Here is a 22,202-nt window from a genome sequence, read left to right on the forward strand (position 1 = left end):
TTTCTTTCTTTTTTTTTTTTTTTTTTTTTATCCTTCCGAGAAAATATTCAGATACAAATCACATACTGATTACATATGAATATTTTTCAGTCTTACTTCATCTCACAATCATCAGCGCCATCTCACAAAATCTTGAAGTATCAGTCAGTTATCAACCTATGCCAACAAGAAACACAAAAATTTACGAGATGACGCTATATGACATTATCAATATGAGAGCAGATAGAAAAAGGCTCTAATAGTTAGTTATAAAAAAGTCTTAGTGTGTGTTTGTGTAAAATCACATTTTTTCAGGGAAAACACCTATATAGGAAAACTAAAAAAGCAAATCTTATATAAATATAAAATTTGATCCAAATCGTTAGAGCCGTTTCCAAGATGCACGAAATAAATTTATATATATATGTAAGAATTGCTCGTTTAAAGTTATTAGATATTAATTAAACAGTAGCAACAATGATAAAGAGTAGAAACAAATTCGCAAAGAAAACGAATTTTAAAGCGAGAAAAAAAAATATGTATCCTTCTTTTCTGTAAATAAATCTTGATGTTCGGAAACTGGTAAATATCACAAGCTTTACGCCGTGAGATTTAAAAACAACAAAAAGTTGGATTTTTTTCCCAGCAATTTCAGACGCTCTTTAAACATCATCAGATTGATTTTACGATTATTTTCATTGGCACGAGGATTAAAACTCAATCAAAATATTTACATTATCAGAATCAGTGAAAGCTCTGCTAATATTTCGAGAAAGGGTTTCTTATTTGAAAAATATTTTGTCAACACACGTTTTGCTACCTAAAAAGAGAAGAAAATTACGGATGGCAAACAAAGTTTTCCTTTTTAAGCAATCATTTTTAATCACCAAATAATTGTTTGGTATTTATTGATTTCTTAATTTTAACCTTCTAGAATGTCGTCATTTTGAAAATGCCGGTTACGGGAGATTTTATTGTATTCCTTTTATTCTTGAATTAAACTTTAGGACATACTCCTTGTTGAAGAGCTCTAAAGCAGTTACAGTGAGATATTAAAAAGGGATTGCAACAGTAGCTCAGTTTTGACACCGTTTTTTCGAAGACAAAACTTTTGAAATCAGTATTTTTTTTAAAAATCATGTTTTAAGAACCATGAAGGTATGTATTTTTAAATACAGAATAGTGTCGAAAAATAAAAGTACAAAATAAAAATAAAAAAACACAGGGATATGTGAGTAAAATTATATATCTTTTAATATTTTTGAAGTTTTATTAGTGACAAAATTAAAGCAAGTGTTTCTTTGGTAACTATATTTATATTAAATATCTGGAGAATTTTCTTGAAACTTTTAAAATGTGTAATAATAAATTTATCTCTTAAATAATTTTAATTTTAAATAACAAATCACCAAATGTACAGGAAAGAAAGGATTTCTCTTATTAAAAAAAACTTGCTGAAACAAAAACTGAAATGAATTTCAAAATTCATTCAAACGCTGAATTTTTCCCCCCCTAGGCATGGAGTGATGATCGATTGATTTGGGAGAATGGTAGTGTCAAATTTATAAGAGTTTCCTCAGATGAAATTTGGATACCACACCTAAAAGTTCTTAACAGGTAACTTTAGCATTTAAAAATCGAAACATGCTTAATTAAGAGAGTACAGCGGAATCTCGCTTAACGAGCACAATTCATCACCAAATCTTATTTGTAAAATCAAATAATCATTCAGCCAAAAATATTTTCTCCATAGGAATTCATGTTAAATAGGACAATGCGTTCTATCCCCCCCCCAAAAAAAGACTTATAACTATATCATTCATTATTTATAATGCATGGTGTCTTTTTTCTTTTGAAAGAAAGTTGTCTAATGACATTTGTCTTTTTGTCTTTAGCTACGATTCAAGATTTGGTGAAAATGAGATATAGTATTACTGCTTGATTAAGGTGATACATCTCAATATACAATGCAATTATTTCCCATACTTTTAGCTTCGCTCTTATTTTCCTGAACGGTTGTTACTCTGCTTAGGCTATAATTCCCCCCTCTCCTGACCAAATCTCATCGCAACTTTTTGCTGTGACACAGAATGCAACTCCAGAAACTCCTCGATAGTACAGACTATGTTCTTTCATCAACTCTTCGATGTCTTTGCCATCCACCTCTCGCCTCGTAATCTTGGCCAGCTTAGCCTCGTTGACTAAGCTTGACAGACAGTTGCTTCTGGGAGTCGACAACGCTATCCTGCCAAAGTTTCCTTTAAGAATTAAGGATTCTCTTCAAATAAGCGCTCAACACAAAATCAGACCAAAGATATAGGCCATCCTACTTGTGATATCACGATGTATTCTCGTAACCTGTTCTGCGAAGCATCTCTCATTAAAAGTGTCATTTCTTTCTTTTATATTTCTTACATTTTTGTTTTGCTCGTTTTGCGAATCACCAACGTGTTCGTTAAGCGAGGTGTGGTTGTATTCTATAAAGTTTCATTGAAACACCATCTCATTGCACAATATATACACTCAAAGAATTTAGTATTTCTGTCGAAGGACTATTTATGGTAGATAACTGCGTTAAAAAAGTGGATTTTTTGCAAAAACTCAAATATTTTTAATTTCTAAACAGTTTTTTACAGAAAAACGTTTGAAATTTGTTTCTAAGCTTTCTTTGGGAAGGTACATTGATTTTTATTACATAGCTTAGTTCTCTTTTACATCTTTAAATATTATTTTCTCAAATTCCAAATTTTAGAGAATTTTCTTATGAAAAACATCGGAAATTAAAATTTAATGCATTATTTTTTATCAAATTTGATATAATAATTTCTCAATATGTTCCGCAATTTCTGAACTAGAGAATAAGCAGTCTGCTTATTTCAAAATATTATGAAATTTTTTTAAGGCTTCTTAATGGGGAAAAAAAAAACCCGAAAATTTAATATTGTTTATCAATTGAACCCCATATTTAAAAACTGGATACAAGGAAAGTTTCGTTTTTAATTCAGGAACTAGGAAGTATATTTACTAAGCTATCTGCAAGATTTTGAACAAATTACTATTTCGTTTTAAACAGTTTTTGGCTGGGGAAAGAAACTTCGCCCTATTTTCTCAATTTTTAAATAGCCTTTGACATTTAACTAGCATATTTTGGCTTTATAAATGTTTTTTCAATCTATTTTATGCAAGAATTCAAAATTATAACAATTTTACAGCGCATTTCAAAAAATTCATTCCGAACGTAATCACATACCATAATTGCTTTTATCCAATAAATGAATGCCGAAAGTTATTAGAATCACATAGAATTATCCAGAAATTCTTAATAGCAAACGCCTTTTAAATTATATATTAAGACAGTACATCATATGAAAGTTATCCCTGAAAAAAAAGCAAAAGCATATCGTTCAAATGCCTGATAGTGTTAACGGAGTTTTAAATGCATGTCGGAATACATTTCTTCAAAAGTTGTTCAATCATCATCTTTGAAACCATAAATTAGCATTTTCAGAATATCCGAATTAGTAATTTTTTTGTAATTTCCGAGCTATTATTCATGGATATCACATATTTTCACCATTCGGCTATCTCCACATTGGATATATTAAAGACCATATGAGTCTTCTAGGAAGCTGCATTCCATAATAATAATTTACACACTGTATTAAGGCTCCACTGCTAATATTGTAACCCACATTTTGAAATTGGAAAGATTCTGAAAATTTCACTTCTTTCATTTATTTCAATGTTTACACTGTTAAATATTAGGAATGAGGAGAAATCAGCACAGAATTATAAATTTGTTAAAGCACATTAGAAGCATCATAATCTTACCTTGCTTTTATGCGAAACAAAATAAATAACTAGGCAGCTGCTATAGAAATGCCCTTTATTTAGTGCTTCTTAAATTATATCTGCTCATCTATGTAGTGATTGAATTTTTTTTAACTCAGCAATGAAATTCATATTTTAAGGGTCTCTGAAAATGAAATGACTCTTGACCCGCTTCCAATTGTGTTTAATGGTGGTGTCTGGTGGGCTCCAAGGTGGGTTTTTCGAACAGCTTGTATTCCAAACATGAAATATTTTCCTTTTGACAGGCATACATGCGAAATTAGAATTGTTTCCGTTAGTGAAGAGGTAAGTCCAAATATGTTACATTCTCTTTAAAAGAGTCGTGCATATTGTTCTAAATGTGTATAGCATAGGTAATATATCTTGGAAAATGATATGATAATAATTATTGACAGTAGCAAATGACAGATAGAATTTAGATGTTTAATTGAGCCAGTTTGTTTATGGTCGTTGAAAGGTTCTATGCTTCAGGTGTCATTGACGCTTGTTAAGACAGTGGGAGGAGGGATGAAAAAACCATATTATGCCTCTGTAGCCACTTGAAAAAATGCTTTAATATTTTATAAGAAGGAGTTCACCCTTATGATTAACTTGCACAAAATTGTAGAATGTACTTAGTTTTGTGGTAACCTTCAAAATTTAAGCTCAGTTATCTCAATCATTGAATTATTAAGCTTATTGTATTAGACAGTTTCGGAAAATTTTTTCCTTCATTTTTTCGATAAAGCATTTCTTTTAGATTGAATAAATAGCCAATTTATTAAAATAAATACAGTTTTTCCTGTAAATAAATTCCAGTTCTATTGTAAAATTTTAAGTGTTATTTTATGTTTTGTGAGCCAAAAATGATCTCTTAATTATAGGTTTAAACATGAATCTATTTGAATCATGGAGGCTTAATTCCTTTCTTTCGGTTGCCTTCACACTTTGGAATGGTATATTGCTTCATTTGAATTTATTTAACAATGGAGTAATACCAGTTACAATTCTGAGCATAAGAAATTATCTCCCTCATTATCTTTTACAATGGTCTTTTCAGCCATGTTGAAAACTTCTTCTTCATCAACTTGAAAATCATCCTTCAATCATTGCTTAAATAATCAATAGATAAATTATTATTTAACTAATTTAATAATTGTTGTAATATTGTCTTTGAAATTATAGAAATTTGAAGTGTTCTAAATATATCATTAGAAAACAATTAATATAAAATATTTTAGCATTTGAGACCTCATATATATTTATGTGTAGGAAACTGCTTTACCAGTTTTGAAAATGAGAAACTATACCTTTAACCCATTCTGATGCCATTTGGTATACATGAAGTAATTTACTTTTAATAATCAACGTATGACATCACTTGCATTCATATTACACTTACATATTGCTATGATCTGGATACAAATGAATAATCAATAAAGAATATCAGTAGAAGCGCAGATTTATTTAATTATTATTAATTAATTCTTGCTATTTAATTGTCAATAATAATTAACTCATTTTTTTATCAACAAATAATAATTTTTACTGGAGAAGGTTAAGAAATTTGGAAAAGAAATATTAATAATTAATTCATTAATATTAATTAATTTAATTAATATTTGGGAAAATAATAAAATTTAGCCTTTAGTTATAACTTTCAGATGAAACGCACTTTATTGAGATAAAATATATCGAAATTGCTTTTTACGAAATATTGAAGTAAAATCGAGCATCGAATAGAATCGGATTGCAAGCAGGATATACAGAGCTCAAGAAATTGGTGCGTGAAGTATATCAGTAATGATACTTATTGCTTTCGAATTTCAAAATTGAAACGACTACTGACTCATAATATCGGCCGTAAACATTCTATAAATTCTCCTGTATGTTAGACTTTGAACCAATATCTTTTTATAAGAATATTGAGATTTTATGTATTCATATTGAGAGTTGAGTTTAATGAATATTCTCCTTTGTGTGTTTGCATAATTATAATTAAATATACTAAGCATCTAATATTTCAAGCATGATTGTAGGTCTGTTATGAATAACTAACTAACAGGATTTCTTACAGGGTGATCTTCTTCAAATGAACTACTCAACTACAGATTTAAAGCACAAGGCTTATGTGTTGACGAATTTCCTCATAGAGAACAACTTATGGAAATTGCTTTCTGCAAAGTCCGAATCAAAAAGGATGGTAGTCGATGTTGGTAATGAAATAGAATTTGATGATACGTTTAATCTGAAACAAGTCGAATTCATTTATCTTCGATCAAATAATTCAGTTAGAAATCAGTCAGTCTGAAATAGAATAGTGACGTGTATGATCGATAAACAAAGATTAGTTTAAGATATTTACTAAAAAACTAAATTCTGCAAAATATTAGAAATTTACGATATTCTTTCGACAGATTTAACCGTTATGCATTTCCTAGCTATGCATGAAAGTGATGGGTTATGTTTCCCCACAACTAGATACGAACTCCTCCTTAAAAGAAATCAGTCTGCTTTAGTTTCATTCAACTGATTCTATGGGTTGGGATTTATTTTCTTCTTAAATATGTCAGGATGATTTAAATATTCATCTTCTGAAATAGCTATCTTTATTTGTATGAAATTTTGACACTTTCTTATATTTAGTCCTGGGGGATTCATTCTTTATTAGTGTTTTTTGCTATAAAGTCAAGTCATTTGTCTTTATTTACCCATAAGCCACACTATTTGGCATTGATCTTCCCCAAATTATCAGCTTGCTGCTATTTTTCTTCTGCAAAAATGAATTTCATGAAGTATGAGGTTGAAAAGAAATAATTTAAATGCATAAAGCAGAAATTTTCGAGATGAATTTAATGTATTAACGCTTCGATTCGTCTTTCTGTTCTGATTCTTTAAGAATTTGGCGCTATAAGGCTGCCAACAAAATCATCAACAGTGTCAAAAATACATTCTTCTCTATAAATTAAGAATTTATGAAGAATTTATTAAGAATTAAGTTTTTATGAATTATGTGGAAAAAGCACAAATATGAAACTTGTTTAATAAAATGACCGTACAAAATAAAAGAAAGATTTCATTTACCCCAATAAAGTGAAGAAATTGCTTCTTGGAGCAATTGCCTTGTTTAGGAAAACTAACTCTCACCGGTTTAGTGGTATGCTTCTTATGTGATGTAAGACGTCTGGGCATGCTAAGCATTAAATTACCGACCTGTTTTTGCGGAAGGCAGTCCCATTCTTAAGTCATGACTATCCGAAGTTTTCCAGTAGTTTAGTAGGTGGTTGACATGCTGCAACCCGTCTACAGAGTTAGCCTAATCATGATGAACTAGGTTCAAATCGACCACTCAAAATAGATGATATTCTGTTCTTTAAAGCATTCTTCTACGATGGTTGATGTTGAGAACGGATATCTCCATCTATAATTATAAAATCGGAGCATATTGCAACTTTGAACAGACAAACATGTTGTTGCAGTATGATTTCCAGATTAATATGTCCTTTTATTTGTCGCTTCAGTATTGGAGATAAGTTCAAGAAGCCAGAATAATGCACCCCAAACCAACAGTCCAAAATCACCATAACGGCTGAGTTAAGTTGTCAGAAAATAGTATATAGGTCCACTGTTCTGGTATCCAATTAATATCTTATTTGAGCTTGGCCTACCGACCTTGATAATGAGCTGCAGTAAGCACTATTCATCTGACAGGTATAAAGACCAATCAGGTGACAACTGCGTCTATTTCGTTTGTCTCAAAACTGTGATAGTTATAGAGCCGACTCTTGTCGACATAAGTCTGCTGTAGAATTTGTCTGTCCCTTTTGACAGTTATTGATAAATACCTGTCTTCTTGTGTCGTTGAATCCAAAGATGACTTATACTGAGGCATCTTCTTACATTTCTAACCTTTTGGAGTTGCTGCCATAACCCGTATATGAGAGATTTCCAGTTCTTTGGACACTTCAACGCAAGTCCGGTTACTTTCTAATCAACCATGTATTCTCCGACGTTAAAAATATTCTATTTGGGTCCTTTTAATCAAACTAGTAGTCTATAGAAATCTGAAGCTTAAATGCTGGTTTTAAATTATAAGTGTTTTATATGACTTATCAATTGCTCCGCTATTTACGAGATACTTTCTGCCTAATCAAGTAAGATATTTAAGCCTGAAACGCGTACATATTATTCCAGAAAATATGTGCAATTCAAATTCACCAGAAAATTTTGTTATAGTGCATTTAAACTGAAATTGTCAAATATCTTTCATTAAGGCATGAATGTAAATAATTTGATCACAGCGGTTTATTAGCTCAGAAACAAACTTATTTCAAAAGACAAACAAACTGAACATTCAACAGACATTTTTCGATGGTTTTAAGTTCATCCAAGCATAAACCTGGACGAACTGTGCATACCTAGACTTTCTCACAGATGACATGTGGCACGTTTCATGCTTCATGTAAAACGAAGAAAAGGGAATTTGTATTTCGGACGTCTTCCCTTTCATCAATTTGAATCAATATTTCACAGAAATAACAATTTTACGTCAAGTTCACAAACCAAATCTACTATAGAACTACATTTAGGATTATAAAACCGTATACCAAATTTAATCTTACTAGCTTGTTGTGTTTTTGAGTTATCATGTTCTTATGAACTCGTAAGGTGAAATCGACTTTCCTTTGATAGATTTGTTCCAAAGTTTGATAGAAATTACGGTGTTGGTGTTTAGATTACATTACAAAAATTTATCCTTCTTGCGAGTTATATTTTTCAGATAACATGCTCACAGACAGAAGGATTGTTTCGCACTATTGCTATTAAAATTAATACTCGATAGACTGCCATCTCGAATGTATATAAAGGCATTCTCAAAAATAAATAAAATATATTTAATGTTAAAAATCTTTTGTGTAAAATATTATCATCACAAAAACTCTCTTATTTTTCACATCTTTATTATTTATGGAAATGAGTTTATTATTCGCACCAGAACGATATATAAGCCACCGAAAATTAACTTTTTCCCTTAAATTATAAATAATTTTTAAAAAAATTATGTAAAATTTAATTAAACATTGCGAGTTGTAACTTAGAGGCAAATAATTAAAATAATTTAAATTATCTATAACAGTTTCTTTTAATACATGGAAACATCGTTTTAAATTAATTAACTATCCCCAAAATTTTCTTATGCTCCATAGTATTTGTGAGCAAATTTGTAAAGAAATCTCTTCAAGAGTTAGGATTTTTATAGTTTGTACTATATATATATATATATATATATATATATATATATATATATATATATATATATATATATATATATAATGATATTGTCACGAAGATTGGAAATAACAAGGCTGTTAGGTTGAACAAGTAATCAGATTTATTCAAGCAAAGTAACTCTCAAGCGTACAGGACCGATAACTCGACCACAACTGGTGACACTTGACTTTATATACACTCTCAGAATGTTCGAGAAACATCCAGATAGAACATTTAAAGAAAGATCTAGAATCAACTAGAAACTAGAGAAATAATAAATAACATTTTAAATTAAAATTCCAGTCTTTGGATAAAACTGACTTGGCTGGTATTCGAACCTGGGTCGTGAAGGTCTACAGTCTCGTGTCTTGCCAACCAAGCCACAGGAATTGATATCAGTAGTTCATTATGCGGCATTACTCCCCTCCAAAGAAAGACAGCGCCCCGCTGTCAATCAGGTTAAGGGCTTTTACTCTGGAACGTGTCATGGGACCCTTGTAAATTTCTTGATTTTCGGCAGGTACGACATTTTCATTTTGACTGTCCTCAATTTCAATTTGCTTGTCGGGATCATGGTATGGTTTCATTCGCAGTACATGGACAACGTCTCTTGGTCGTCTTCTTCGGGATTCAGGGTCAAAATCTTGCACCTCGTATGTTACGTCTGATAAACGGCGTAAAACCTGGTAAGGCCCAAAGTACCTCCTTAAGAGCTTCTCGGAGAGTCCAACTTTTCGGACTGGAGTATAAATCCATACGAGATCTCCAGGAGCATAAGATACCATTCGGTGTTTGGCGTTGTAACGTCGACGGTCTTTATCTTGGGCATTCAGGGTTCGCACTCGGGCTAACTGTCTTGATTCTTCAGCCCTGGCAACCATCTTAGCGACGTAATCATCATCTACATCATTGGGAGAGAATGGCAACATTGTATCTAACGTCGTTTCGGCGTCGCGTCCATGAAGTAAAAAGAAAGGCGTAAAACCTGTCGTCTCCTGTTAAGCGGTATTATAAGCAAAGGACACAAACGGCAAAATTTCGTCCCAATTTTTCTGCTCTGTATCCACACACATGGACAGCATGTCGGTCAAAGTTTTATTAAAGCGTTCTGTCAGTCCATTTGTTTGAGGGTGATACGCCGTCGTGAAACGATGATCGATATTGCACAGGTCAACAAGGGTGGAAACAAGTCTTGCTCGGAAAACGGCTCCCCGATCCGAAATAATTACTCGTGGAGCTCCATGCTTTAGAATAATTTCTTCGAGCAAGAACTTTGCTACTTCTTCGACTTCGGCGGTCGGCAAGGCTTTCGTTATGGCATATCGTGTCAAATAATCTGTGCAGACTATGATCCATTTGTTTCCCCGACCAGATTTTGGAAATCTTCCGAGGAGATCAACCCCAATGCGATGGAAAGGTGCTATAGCTGGAGGGATGGAAACTAATCGTCCAGGTGGTCGTTGAGGAATAGGTTTTCGTCTTTGGCAATCCCGAAAATGCATGACATATCGGACAACATTTCGGTACATCCCTGGCCACCAAAATCTTTTGCGGATTCGGTCGTAAGTTTTTGCGAAACCAAGGTGGCCTGCCGTAGGAGCGTCATGGAAGTGTCGAAGTATGTCGACTCGTAGATGTTTCGGAATGACTGGTAGCCACTTTTGTCCAGCTGGATCAAAATTCTTTCTGTATAGAACCCCGTCAATTAATTCAAATCCTTTGTTTTCTATGGATCGGCTGTTGTTGTCAATGTTAATTTTAACAAGGTCTGGATCTTTTTTCTGTTCTATTGCAAGGTTCATACTCGTGGTAACGGCTAGGGATTTGTCTGTTGTATGAGTCTCATCTTCCACTGGATTTCTCGAGAGAGTGTCGGCATCCCTATGCTTCTTACCGGTTTTATATTGAATGGAAAAATCATGTTCTTGAAGTCGAAGGGCCCATCTTGCAAGCCTTCCTGAAGGATCCTTTAAACTCATAAGCCAGCACAACGAATGATGGTCGGTTTTAACTGTAAAATGTTTTCCGAATATATATGGCCTAAATTTGTTGATTGCCCACACAATGGCGAGGCATTCCCGTTCGGTAGTGGAATAATTTCTTTCGGCTTTTGTCAAAGTTCTGGAGGCGTATGCGATTACTTTTTCAGCTTTATTCTGGATTTGCACCAAGACAGCTCCAATACCATAACCACTGGCATCCGTATGAATTTCTGTAGGGGCATTTTCGTCGTACATTCCTAATACAGGATCAGACGTAAGCGCTTTCTTCAGACTGTTAAAAGCTTTCATTTCTTCATGACCCCAATGAAACTCCGCACCACCTTTTAGCAGCATCTGCAAGGGTTCAGCGAGATAACAAAAGTTCTTGATAAATCGCCGGAAGTATAAGCAAAGGCCAAGAAAACTCCGTATATCATGTTCGTTTTTGGGGGTAGGAAAATTGCTAACGGCATTCACTTTGTCAGGATCAGGACGAACGCCACTACTAGATACAAGATGGCCCAGTATTTTTACTTCTCTGGCCGCGAAAAGACACTTCTTCGGGTTGAGTTTAAGACCAGCATCTTGAAGGCTTTTTAAAACAAGTCTTAATCGAGTGAGATGGTCATCGAAAGTTTCCGAGAACACTATTATATCGTCTAGATAACAGAGACACATAATCCATTTGAAATGGCGCAACAAATTGTCCATCATTCTCTCGAATGTCGCGGGGGCATTACAAAGTCCGAACGGCATGACTTTAAACTCGTATAATCCTTCGGGTGTTATAAATGCCGTCTTTTCACGATCAGCCTCGTCTACTTCTATCTGCCAGTATCCAGAGCGAAGGTCCATGGAAGAAAAGAACTTGGCGCCCTTCAGACAGTCTAATGTATCATCGATACGAGGAAGAGGATACACATCTTTCTTCGTGATCGCATTGAGCTTGCGATAATCAACGCAAAAACGCCAGCTTCCATCTTTTTTCCTCACGAGTACAACGGGTGAAGACCAGGGACTTTCAGACGGCTGGACGATATCGTTATCGAGCATCTTTTGAACTTCTTCACGAATGATGCGTCTTTCGGTCGATGAGACTCGGTAGGCTCGTTGGCTGATTGGAGTATGATCACCCGTGTGAATCCGGTGTCTCACATTCGTCCGTGCAGCTGTCTGCTTGTCAGTCTTCGTGAAGATTGCAGTAAAACGTCGTAGCAGTTTAGCTAGTTTGTTTTTCTGTTCATTGTTCAACTCTGCTGACAACATCGGTGAACAATCCATTTCGACGTTTGGTGTCTCTTGCTGTGCATCGATGTCATCTGACTTGCTAGAAATTACATATAAATGTCCCCCATCCAGTGGTTCGGCTTGGCCTATGCACATTCCTCTAGGGATTACTCTGTTCGTGGACTGCAAGTTGGCAACCCAAATTTCACTTTTCTTGTTATGGTATAAGGATACCATGGATGGCACGGCGATGTTTCTCTCAAAGAGCAGCTGCTTATTACCATCAATGACTACGTTTAGGTCTCCTTGAACATGGTATCCTGATACTGCTACTTTTGTCACAGAATGGGGTTTAAGTGTATAGTCTTTTGTGGCATACAATTTCCATGTGTCTGGTGTGGCAACGTCTTGGCAAATGTCTTCTACGTATAGTTCACTTTGACCACAGTCGATCACGGCTTGCGAAGCTTTTAAAAAGTCCCATCCAAGGATTATTTCGTGACTACAATGCGGCACAACAATAAATTCAAACGGCAGTTCTCGGCTGTTTATCCGAACACGCAGGATACATTTTCCGATCGGTCGGATGAGACTTCCATCAGCGACTTTCAGTACAAGGTTTTTGGTGTCAGCAAACAAAACCTTCTTTAACGACCGTCGATACTTATCGGAAATGAGGCTCCAGAATCGACTAGAGCACGTATAGGTTTCTTATCTGTAATGACGTCCAGTTGATTTCCCGTCATCTTGGCGGCCGATGGAGGATTTCCGTTGCATGCGGCCTCACCTCCTAGGAAGGTCGCTCCGTTCAGTTTTCCTCATTTCTGCGGCTTTGCGACTGACTGGATCGACGATACGGTGACGGTGATCTGAAACGGCGTGTAGGGGATCGGCCTCTAGATGGACTGGGTGTGGAACGGCGGATGGTATTTGGTCGGCGGTATTCTTCTTCTTCAGCGTCAGTTTCGAAGTTCTGTTGGCGGCGTCGATAATTGTCAAATACAGCTTTCCGTTCTCTGCAATAGCGCACAACATGTCCTGGACGGCCACAGTGGAAACAAACTGGTCTATTGTCGGCAGTTCTCCAAATATCAGTTTTTCTTGACTGTAAGGGCAACCTCTGAGCAGGGGCTCTGGTTCGTCTGGCCACAGCTGCATAAGATGGTCTTGGTCGAGGTTCGGTTGGTTTTGCTGAAACCGGTGCCAAAGCTTTTACGACTTCGCCTTGCACCAGGTCCTCTAACGACTGGGAATATGGTTCCGAAGGTGCTTTAAGTTCGGTAACCAACCGCTGAACTTCCTCCTGCACTATTCTGCGAATGAGGGACGTCAAATCTGGCTCGTCCTCCATGGATGCTACAGGTACGACGTTTGGTAGCCTCTCAAATCTCTGTCGTTTTACTCTCTTTTGCTTCATATCCTCTATATAGTTGCACCATTTTGTGAAATCAGCTATAGTGGTGATTTCTTTCATTAAAAGGGCCTGATAAATGTCTTCGGCAATACCTTTCATTAGGTGTGACACTTTTTCGCAGTCAGACATCGATGGATTAACCTCTAGGCAGAGACCTAATACGCTCTGAATATAGGACTGCGTACTCTCCCCTGGGCGCTGGGCTCTGTATTTAAGTTGTTCTTCGGCTTTCTTGGTGTGTTTTTGACGGTCACCAAAAAGTCCTAGTAATCCATTTTTAAACGCTTCCCAGGAATTCAAGTTGTCTTCGTTGTTTTCAAACCACTGCTTAGCAGTGCCATCTAGGAAGAAATATACATTGGCGAGACACACCATGTCATCCCACTTGTTGAAATGGGCAACTCGATCATACTCCTTTAGCCATTTAAGAGGGTCCTCTCCAGGCGTTCCGGAGAATGTCGATGGGCTCCTCAGTTGTTGGGGCGTAGGAACAGTCACTACTACGGGCTTGGCTTCTACCGACATTTTTGTCCTTTTTCTGCTTTCTGGAGAGTAAAATCCAAATTCGGAAGATAATCCTCTCAATCGAAGGCTCCTCCGTAGGTTTTCGCTATCGTCCACGGTTGCAGGAATAAGTACCCGGCGCCTCCACCAAACTTGTCACGAAGATTGGAAATAACAAGGCTGTTAGGTTGAACAAGTAATCAGATTTATTCAAGCAAAGTAACTCTCAAGCGTACAGGACCGATAACTCGACCACAACTGGTGACACTTGACTTTATATACACTCTCAGAATGTTCGAGAAACATCCAGATAGAACATTTAAAGAAAGATCTAGAATCAACTAGAAACTAGAGAAATAATAAATAACATTTTAAATTAAAATTCCAGTCTTTGGATAAAACTGACTTGGCTGGTATTCGAACCTGGGTCGTGAAGGTCTACAGTCTCGTGTCTTGCCAACCAAGCCACAGGAATTGATATCAGTAGTTCATTATGCGGCAATATTTTAACTTTAATTTCAATTTAATTAATATCCGAGGTTTTATCTTACTTTAGCCCATAGTAACTTCATTCTAAAATATTCTCTTATTTCGTGATCCAATTCCACTTTCTCTACTTAATTAATTCAAGAGAAGCTTTATAAAACTGCTGAATCGACTAAACGCCGACACATTCTTATTCTCCGCTTGAAGGAGTAGAAAATTGTCCAATAAGCACATTCTTTTTAAAAGAACCCTGTGTTTCCTTTACTTGTGATTGACATGCGTCAGAAATCCTTATCAGAATCTTATTAATATATTAGCACTATGAAGAAATATTTTTCCTATCAAAATCTCAGTTTATATAAGACGAGGGATAATTTATTTCGCGCTTCTTCCCCACTTCTGCTTTTGTGACACGCTCTGGCGGACATGCCTTGTCCGCGTCTCTGCTTGTAAATAATTATGCTTTCCGGATGGATTAAAAAGAATTTAAAAATGTAAAAAGTCTTCTCACTGTCTTCAAAACTGCATCCTGCTTCACATAAAATAATACTTGCATCATAAAATAATGCTTTATATATAGGGTGTTGCCGAATTCAGCCGATAAATTCAGAGAGGTGATAGTAAGTATCAAGAGGATGAAGAATTACCATACAACATAGGGTTTCAAACGACATTAAGTAAGTGAAAATCACAAAAATTTAGGGGGTACGAAAATTATTGGAAACTGTAAAAAATTAATAAAAAAATAACAAAGTAACTATATGAAAAATTACCATAAAACATAAGGTGGTAGGTGACGTTATTCGGTGAAAATCGCAAAAACAGACTTCGAGATATCAATCATCCTGGTGAAGAGAATGCCCTATGAATGCAAGGATTAGGAACAAGGTTGTCCAAAAGAAGAAGCCTTCTCTTATGTAAATTTCCCATGCGTTCAAGGAAAATAAAAGCAGCGAGCAAGTATTCATTAATGAGCATTGTAGAATTGATGATAAACTTCATTCGCAAACAACATGTCAGATTTCACGAATGACGAGTATGCGGGTATGGGTGTAACTTATGGCCGAGCGGATGACAATGGAACCCTAGCACAAACAATGTACTCAGTGCAATATCCAAGGAGGCATTGCCCGAACAATACTACGTTTGGAAACATTGATCGATGACTGAGGGAAACAGGATCTTTCAAAATAGCGAGGTCAAACGCAGGACAAGAACTCAGTATGCGCACACCTGACACAAAAAACAGAGTTTTACAAAACCCCATCAAAGCTTTGACGAAACCCCATCAAAGCTTTGACGAAACCCCATCAACAAGCATACGATCAATTGAAGCTGAACTGGGTATTCCATACGAAATACTGGGATACGAAGCGGTAAGGTTATGTGCGCAGAAAACATTCACCTCTTCCGTATACAGAAAGTCCAACTCCCATGCGATGATGATTACCCATTGTGACTGGAGTTCGCACTCTAGATGCTTGATGCCACACAGGAAGATGCACACTTTTCTCCTAGAGTTTTATTCTCAGATGAAGCCTGCTTTACGAGAGAAGGCGTTTTCAACATGTACAGCGTGCATATTTAGTCATTCGAAAATCCCCACATCACTATCTCCTCGAACATACAACAAAAGCTTAATATCAATAATTGGGCAGGGTCATCTTCTGTCCGAACGCCTCACTGACGCAAAATACCTTTTTTTCTTGCAGCACGCCTCTCAGTATTTACTACAGAGAATACCGACCATTATTCCTGATGATGCACCACCACATTTTAGTTGCATTCATGAAATCTGACATGTTGTTTCGAATGAAATTTAACGCCCTCTGGCAACAACCTCTGGAAATATCGGTACCGATGTTGTAGCAATGTTTTCTATTGTTTCTTTAGTTTTTCTTGATTATCTTAAAATTCCTCAATTTTCAAACTACATGCTTATATGAAATTAAACAGTATAAAATTCCTTACATTTTCAAGTTTTTATATTTCTTTAAGTTTTAAAATTTGTTCAGATAAGGGCTATAAACTATTTTTTCGTTTTCAGTAATTTACGACACCCTGGATCATCAAATTGTATGTTACTTACATGAAAAAAAGTTTTAAGAATTCGCTTTTACTTTAAAAAAAAAAAATTCATAATTGAAACATCATTTGTTATTTTTTATTAATTTTTCACAGTTTCCAATTCTAGGGCTTCCTATATTTTTGCGATTTTCACTTACTAAACGTCGTTTGGGACCGTATGTTTTATGGTGGTTCTTTATCCTCTTGATCTCTTCTCTCAATTTGTCGGTCGAATTCAGCAACACCCTGTATAAATATAATTCATTCGTTGAAGTGTCACACATAGGTAATGCATCATTTCGATATGAAATAACTTTCTTTCTTTTTTGTAGATATCGTGAGTGATGTGGGCGTTTTCATACTTGTAATTGAGAGATCAATGCCTTTGATAGCTTTAGCTGTTTTAACTCCAAGTCTTGTAAGCGTTATAATTTTACTTACAACATTCTGGATGGAAGCCGGTTGTTTAATTCGTGCTGGTATCAATTTCACCTCTATATTAGTTTCTGCTGGGAATCTCTTCACCATAAGCAGGATTTTGCCAGTTACAGGAGCAGTGACTCCAGCTATAGGTAGAAATATTTAAAATATATTTTAAGAAACTGTTTGTTATCAATTCACTAACTTTCTCGATTTGTTCTGTTGTCTTTGTAATCTGTTAGATGAAGCTTCAACAGAAACTTTATCGGAATTACACAGGGTGGGCAAAAGATTTATTTTCATTGCAAAACATTAGCATGAAATACTATGAGGACTAAAAGATATGTCCATCTAGACGGGTTGTTAACCTGCTAATAATATCTCAAATCTGACTGTCACAGATTAACTAAAGAAAGTTGCAGTATAAAATACCATGTACATTGGCGGAGTGTTTTCGAAATTAAAAAAAAAATATTTTTGCAGTACATTTTAAATATAAATATATGTTAACATTAGAAGTTTTGTTTCCTTGCAATGGGATCTTTCTGTACATAATATTCGAAAACACTCAAATCAAAACTAATCACTAAAATCTGATTGAAACAAATAGTGATTCGCTAACAGAAAAAATTTAATATCGAATACAAATTTTTAAAAAAATCCCGAAAGAAAATATTAGCAACCTCCTCCAATTTCGTCTTTGAAGGATAATACAATGAATAATAGAATAGAGCTGAGCTCGTTGACTTTTGCTCTTTAATAATTCTTAGATTATTCGAACACTGAAACACCATTCAATAAAAACATACAAAAATACTGTCTCAGTTACTAGACGTCAAATTGGAAGTTTGAATCTCGCATTCAATGATAATGCAGTCCAAAATGCAGGGGATTTCTTCAACTCTGCCAGCTTTACAGATGGGGGTATAGATACTGATAGTTACACAAAAAATTTTCATTGCATAAGCCTGTTTTTAAATTTTTTTTTTATCATTGAACAATGGCATAGCAGGTTCATACATTTAATAGCGAATAAAAATTCAATTTTTAACAAAAAAGGTGTTGAGAGGAATGTGCAATGCTTTTTTCTGATTTTAAGAATTCGAACCGGCCATTTCTGTTTAAAGAGAGTTGATTATGAATGTTTGCCAAACCAGTTAGTAATAATCAAATATCAAGAATAAGATAATAAATATTATTTCTGGTGTTAAGTAACAAATGTTGGAGAACCCTTGGTGGGAACTAGAATAAAACTTTGACATTATTTGAGCTACAAAGAGGGCACAAGTTGAAATTTATGAAATATATTGGTCTAATTACAAATTTGTTTAAGGTATTTACAGTTTTAAAAAAAAAACACGTTCTAAAGATTTTTTTTTTTTTTTTTTTTTTTTGTAATCAAGGTAGGATATTGTGCTCTCCCTGTATGTAAATAATGGTTTAAAAAAATAGTGAGGTGGAGTGGCTATTTTAGACGATATAATTTTTTAAAAAAAATCATAATAGTTTGTTTGTAATTTCTAGAGTTAAATATGAAGCACAGATTTATTGTTAACGAGATACGGGGGATTCCTATCAGGAATATCTAATGATGGTTTTGAATAATATATTGTTCGAATATAATGCTTAAATACTTATTGTTATGCTATCCTTTGATAAATGCGAAATTTCCGATGCTTTTTTTTTTTCCAAGACATGATTTACCCACATTGTCTAACAAGAAAGTTCAACCCAAGATTCTTCTGAGTGCCAAGGCTTAGATTCCCATCTGCATTCATCGCGCTTTATACTGTATTCAAAGAAAAAGAATATTTAGAATGACCTGCATTTATATCGTACGAATCAGCATATCGTCCAGTTTCGTGTTTTTAATAAATAATCGGTTTCTTGTGTAGCATGATGAAAATAACATTCACTTTATTGTAACTTGATAGCACGGGGCTCCGGGCTAATACTCTGGCTGGATCTCTCAGAAAATTAAACTCATTACTATCATAATAATTTGGTTTGTTTTTTAGAATGCTGAATAATGCTTCAGATTACTGTTAGATGATTTTAAAGGATCATATAACTCAGCTGGAAAAGCATTGATTTCAGTGTTTATTTACTTTCTATATTTATTAACTTTTTTCTTTGTAACTATTGTAAACATGCTGATAGAGGTTTGTATTTTAATTTTGTACTATTCGGCAAATCATCGATTCTTAAGAATACATTAACTGCCTTAGGTGACCAGAATCGGCGCCAGATTAGGCGCCGAGAGTGTTGGTTGGGCATAATTTCAATTCAATTTCTAATGAATAAGTAGATCTTCATGGTTCCCTAAACGCAACATTTTTCAATTTGCGCTAAACTTTAAAGGCGTTTTATTTTAATAACATTACAACTGTTTTGTTTATTGTGTACATGAATCTTCTTAATGGAGACAAGTCCCTTGATGCCATTGTACCATCAAAAACTTAGATGCCCGGGTAATCTGGCAACTATTTGTACAATGTATTTCAGGTGCATTGTACATCACTTTCTGGTTCCTCACATAAACTGCGGAGATAACAAACTATCATCTTTAACTTTCAATATTGAAAGAAAATCATGCGATTAAAAATTAGATTGAACATCGAAAAGGGTTTGAATTTCAAGGCAAGCTATTGTTAGATAGTAGAGAAAAAGATTAAATTGCCAGAACTCAGCAAAAATTTGCGTGACTATTGGATTGATATTACTAAAAACACAATTTTTTTAAATTATGAAAAATGCCAAAATCTCGTAACATAATTAATATAATTCTATAAATAAACTATAATTCTATAAATTCTCTAAATATAATTCTATAAATTAAATAAAATTCTATTTAAAATTTTAAAAAATCGTTCCATCATATGCATTCCTACTCTCCAATATATATCAAATTTAATAGCTCTAGGTTAGATAGCTTGCCCTGTAGAGAACCAACATGTAGAAAGACATATTCACACTCTTCTTTATTAGTAGTAGAGATCTATTGATTTTTCAGTTCTGGAGGATAGCATAGTAATGGTGCCTGTATGTTTCTACATTTGAAACACTTCATCTGAGGTTTCCTAAGATAGTAAGATTCTTTTACTTTGCCAGTCCTGCCGCCATGTGTTTTTGCTTTATTGTGTCACTGTGAACGTATGAAGTAACGAATGAATTAAAAAAAAAATAGAAATCGTCTTTTAAGAAGGTCTGAAGGTATCTTTGTATTTCTGTATGACTCAGTTGAAACTTATTCTACTATTATTTTTTATAACAGATAATTCTATTATTATTTTTTTCTTATAGTGGAATACGTGTCGAGTGTCTTGATTTTATGCATGCTTTCATCTTTTCAAGCAATTGCTATGTCTTTCTTAACCCGCTGTAAGAAGCAACCACCTATATCTTATACAACAATATCTGAAAAATTTCCAAATTGGGCTTTGATGATGCTGGCTCTAGTTCCACGATCAGAAGAAACAGCAATTGTGGATGAAACTTTCTTATTTTCCGATTTAACAGGAAGAGACCAAAGAAGCAATCTTCAGACAGAAGATAGGAAAGAAGAAAATGACACGAAGATTATTAAACTTCATTATCCATGGGAAAAACATATCCTGCTTTGGGAACGTTTATTATTTTATTTGTTTATAATTGTGATATTGCTGTTAATAGTGTCTGTTATCATTACTGAATAGTTGATGAGTCAATAAATTTCTTTATAATGAATAGTAGGTATTTTTATCTCCTTTAATTAAAGAAAATTTTAATGGCAATTGAGGAAATTTTCCATCGGCCTTGTTTTACCAAGAAGAAAAGGTTAAAAGTGAACAAACAAATACTTGATAATATGAAAGTTTATGCATATAGGGAGCTTCAACAAAATTGCAACATATTTTTGAAATTTGTTACTAAAACTAATTAAGTTTTTTAAAGTAAACTTCACTGTTTTTGTTCAGAATTTATTATTTTTGATTCTAAGAGGCGAAAAGAAAAACTGTAGAAAGTCAGTGATTGTAATTTTGCTTGTGCATTACAAGTATAGAACTTTGAATCTGGAGTATTTTCAAATTAGGATAACTTTAACTATGCAAAAATAGCTGCATGTAAAATCTGTCGAGGTTCAAACATTTTTCATCTGATATTATGAGGAAATTTGGAGAAAGGGCTGCTAACTCAGGTTTCGTCCTCGTCTCCTAATCATGGTTCAAATTTAAAAGTCCTGTCCCTAAAATAGCCCTAATATAGTTTCTAAATGGAAGGTTTATCTACAAAGGTTGCTTGAAAAAACCGAAAGGTTCCTATCTACGAAGTATTATAGGTATCATATGAAATTATTGAACTAGTTATTTTGCACGTTATGGACTTATATAAAAAGAGAGAATCTTTTGCGTAATTATACTAAGCAGTCCCAGAGAGTATGATTATTAAAAAGATGCAAAATATCAAAAATGTAGGAGATATTATGTTTGATTTCCGTTTCTAAGGCTTTGAAACGGACTTTTATAGTCGAACTTATTTATGCTGGCTGCATAAATGATTGCGTAATATACACTTTGCTGCATTTTTAATAAATTTTAAATCAGTAAATAAAAATTATTTTTATCAGAAAAATTATTAGAAAGAATAGCTTATTTTTTATTACACTTTTTGACGGTGAATATAGTGGCGGCGAATTTAAAAGTCACCATGATTCGTTTGTGATTAGTACTAATGTCGAAATTTTTAGGTTTCTGTCCAAAATTTGAAAAGTAAATTAATTTCAACCTATCAAATGGCGGTTTTCCATTTGGAATTTCGTTGTATTAGTGAAATCTCATTACGTTTGAAGCAAAAATTTTAATGTGGTAAATTCTTCAGCACTCACGCTCAGTCACAAAAGTGTTCACTTTATATCTCAATTCCTAAAATATAAAATTTTCAAATAAATACTTTCCGAAAATAGTTCTGAAGGATGCTATTTATTATTGTTTTAAAGTATTGTTTTATCAAAAATAGCAAACAATTGACGCAGACCTTATTTC

General features: G+C 34.2%; 1 protein-coding gene across 3 annotated transcripts in view; it reads left to right on the top strand.

Moving 5' to 3' along the window:
• LOC129960303 (acetylcholine receptor subunit beta-like) overlaps nt 1-20,907 on the top strand; it is a 35,890-nt gene extending 14,983 nt beyond the window's left edge. For 2 of the 3 annotated variants that reach the window (XM_056073639.1, XM_056073638.1), the window contains exons 4-8: nt 1,496-1,596; nt 3,951-4,116; nt 5,888-6,026; nt 17,094-17,333; nt 20,485-20,907. In XM_056073639.1, the coding sequence (XP_055929614.1) occupies nt 1,496-1,596; nt 3,951-4,116; nt 5,888-6,026; nt 17,094-17,333; nt 20,485-20,876 (1,038 nt within the window). In that variant the 3' untranslated portion in view covers nt 20,877-20,907. The remainder of the gene's footprint in view (nt 1-1,495; nt 1,597-3,950; nt 4,117-5,887; nt 6,027-17,093; nt 17,334-20,484) is intronic. The other variant, XM_056073640.1, reaches the window with a different exon arrangement.
• The last annotated feature ends 1,295 nt before the right edge of the window (nt 20,908-22,202 follow it).

This window comes from Argiope bruennichi, chromosome X2 (assembly GCF_947563725.1).
Source record: "Argiope bruennichi chromosome X2, qqArgBrue1.1, whole genome shotgun sequence".
In the NCBI taxonomy this organism is placed as follows: domain Eukaryota; kingdom Metazoa; phylum Arthropoda; class Arachnida; order Araneae; family Araneidae; genus Argiope; species Argiope bruennichi.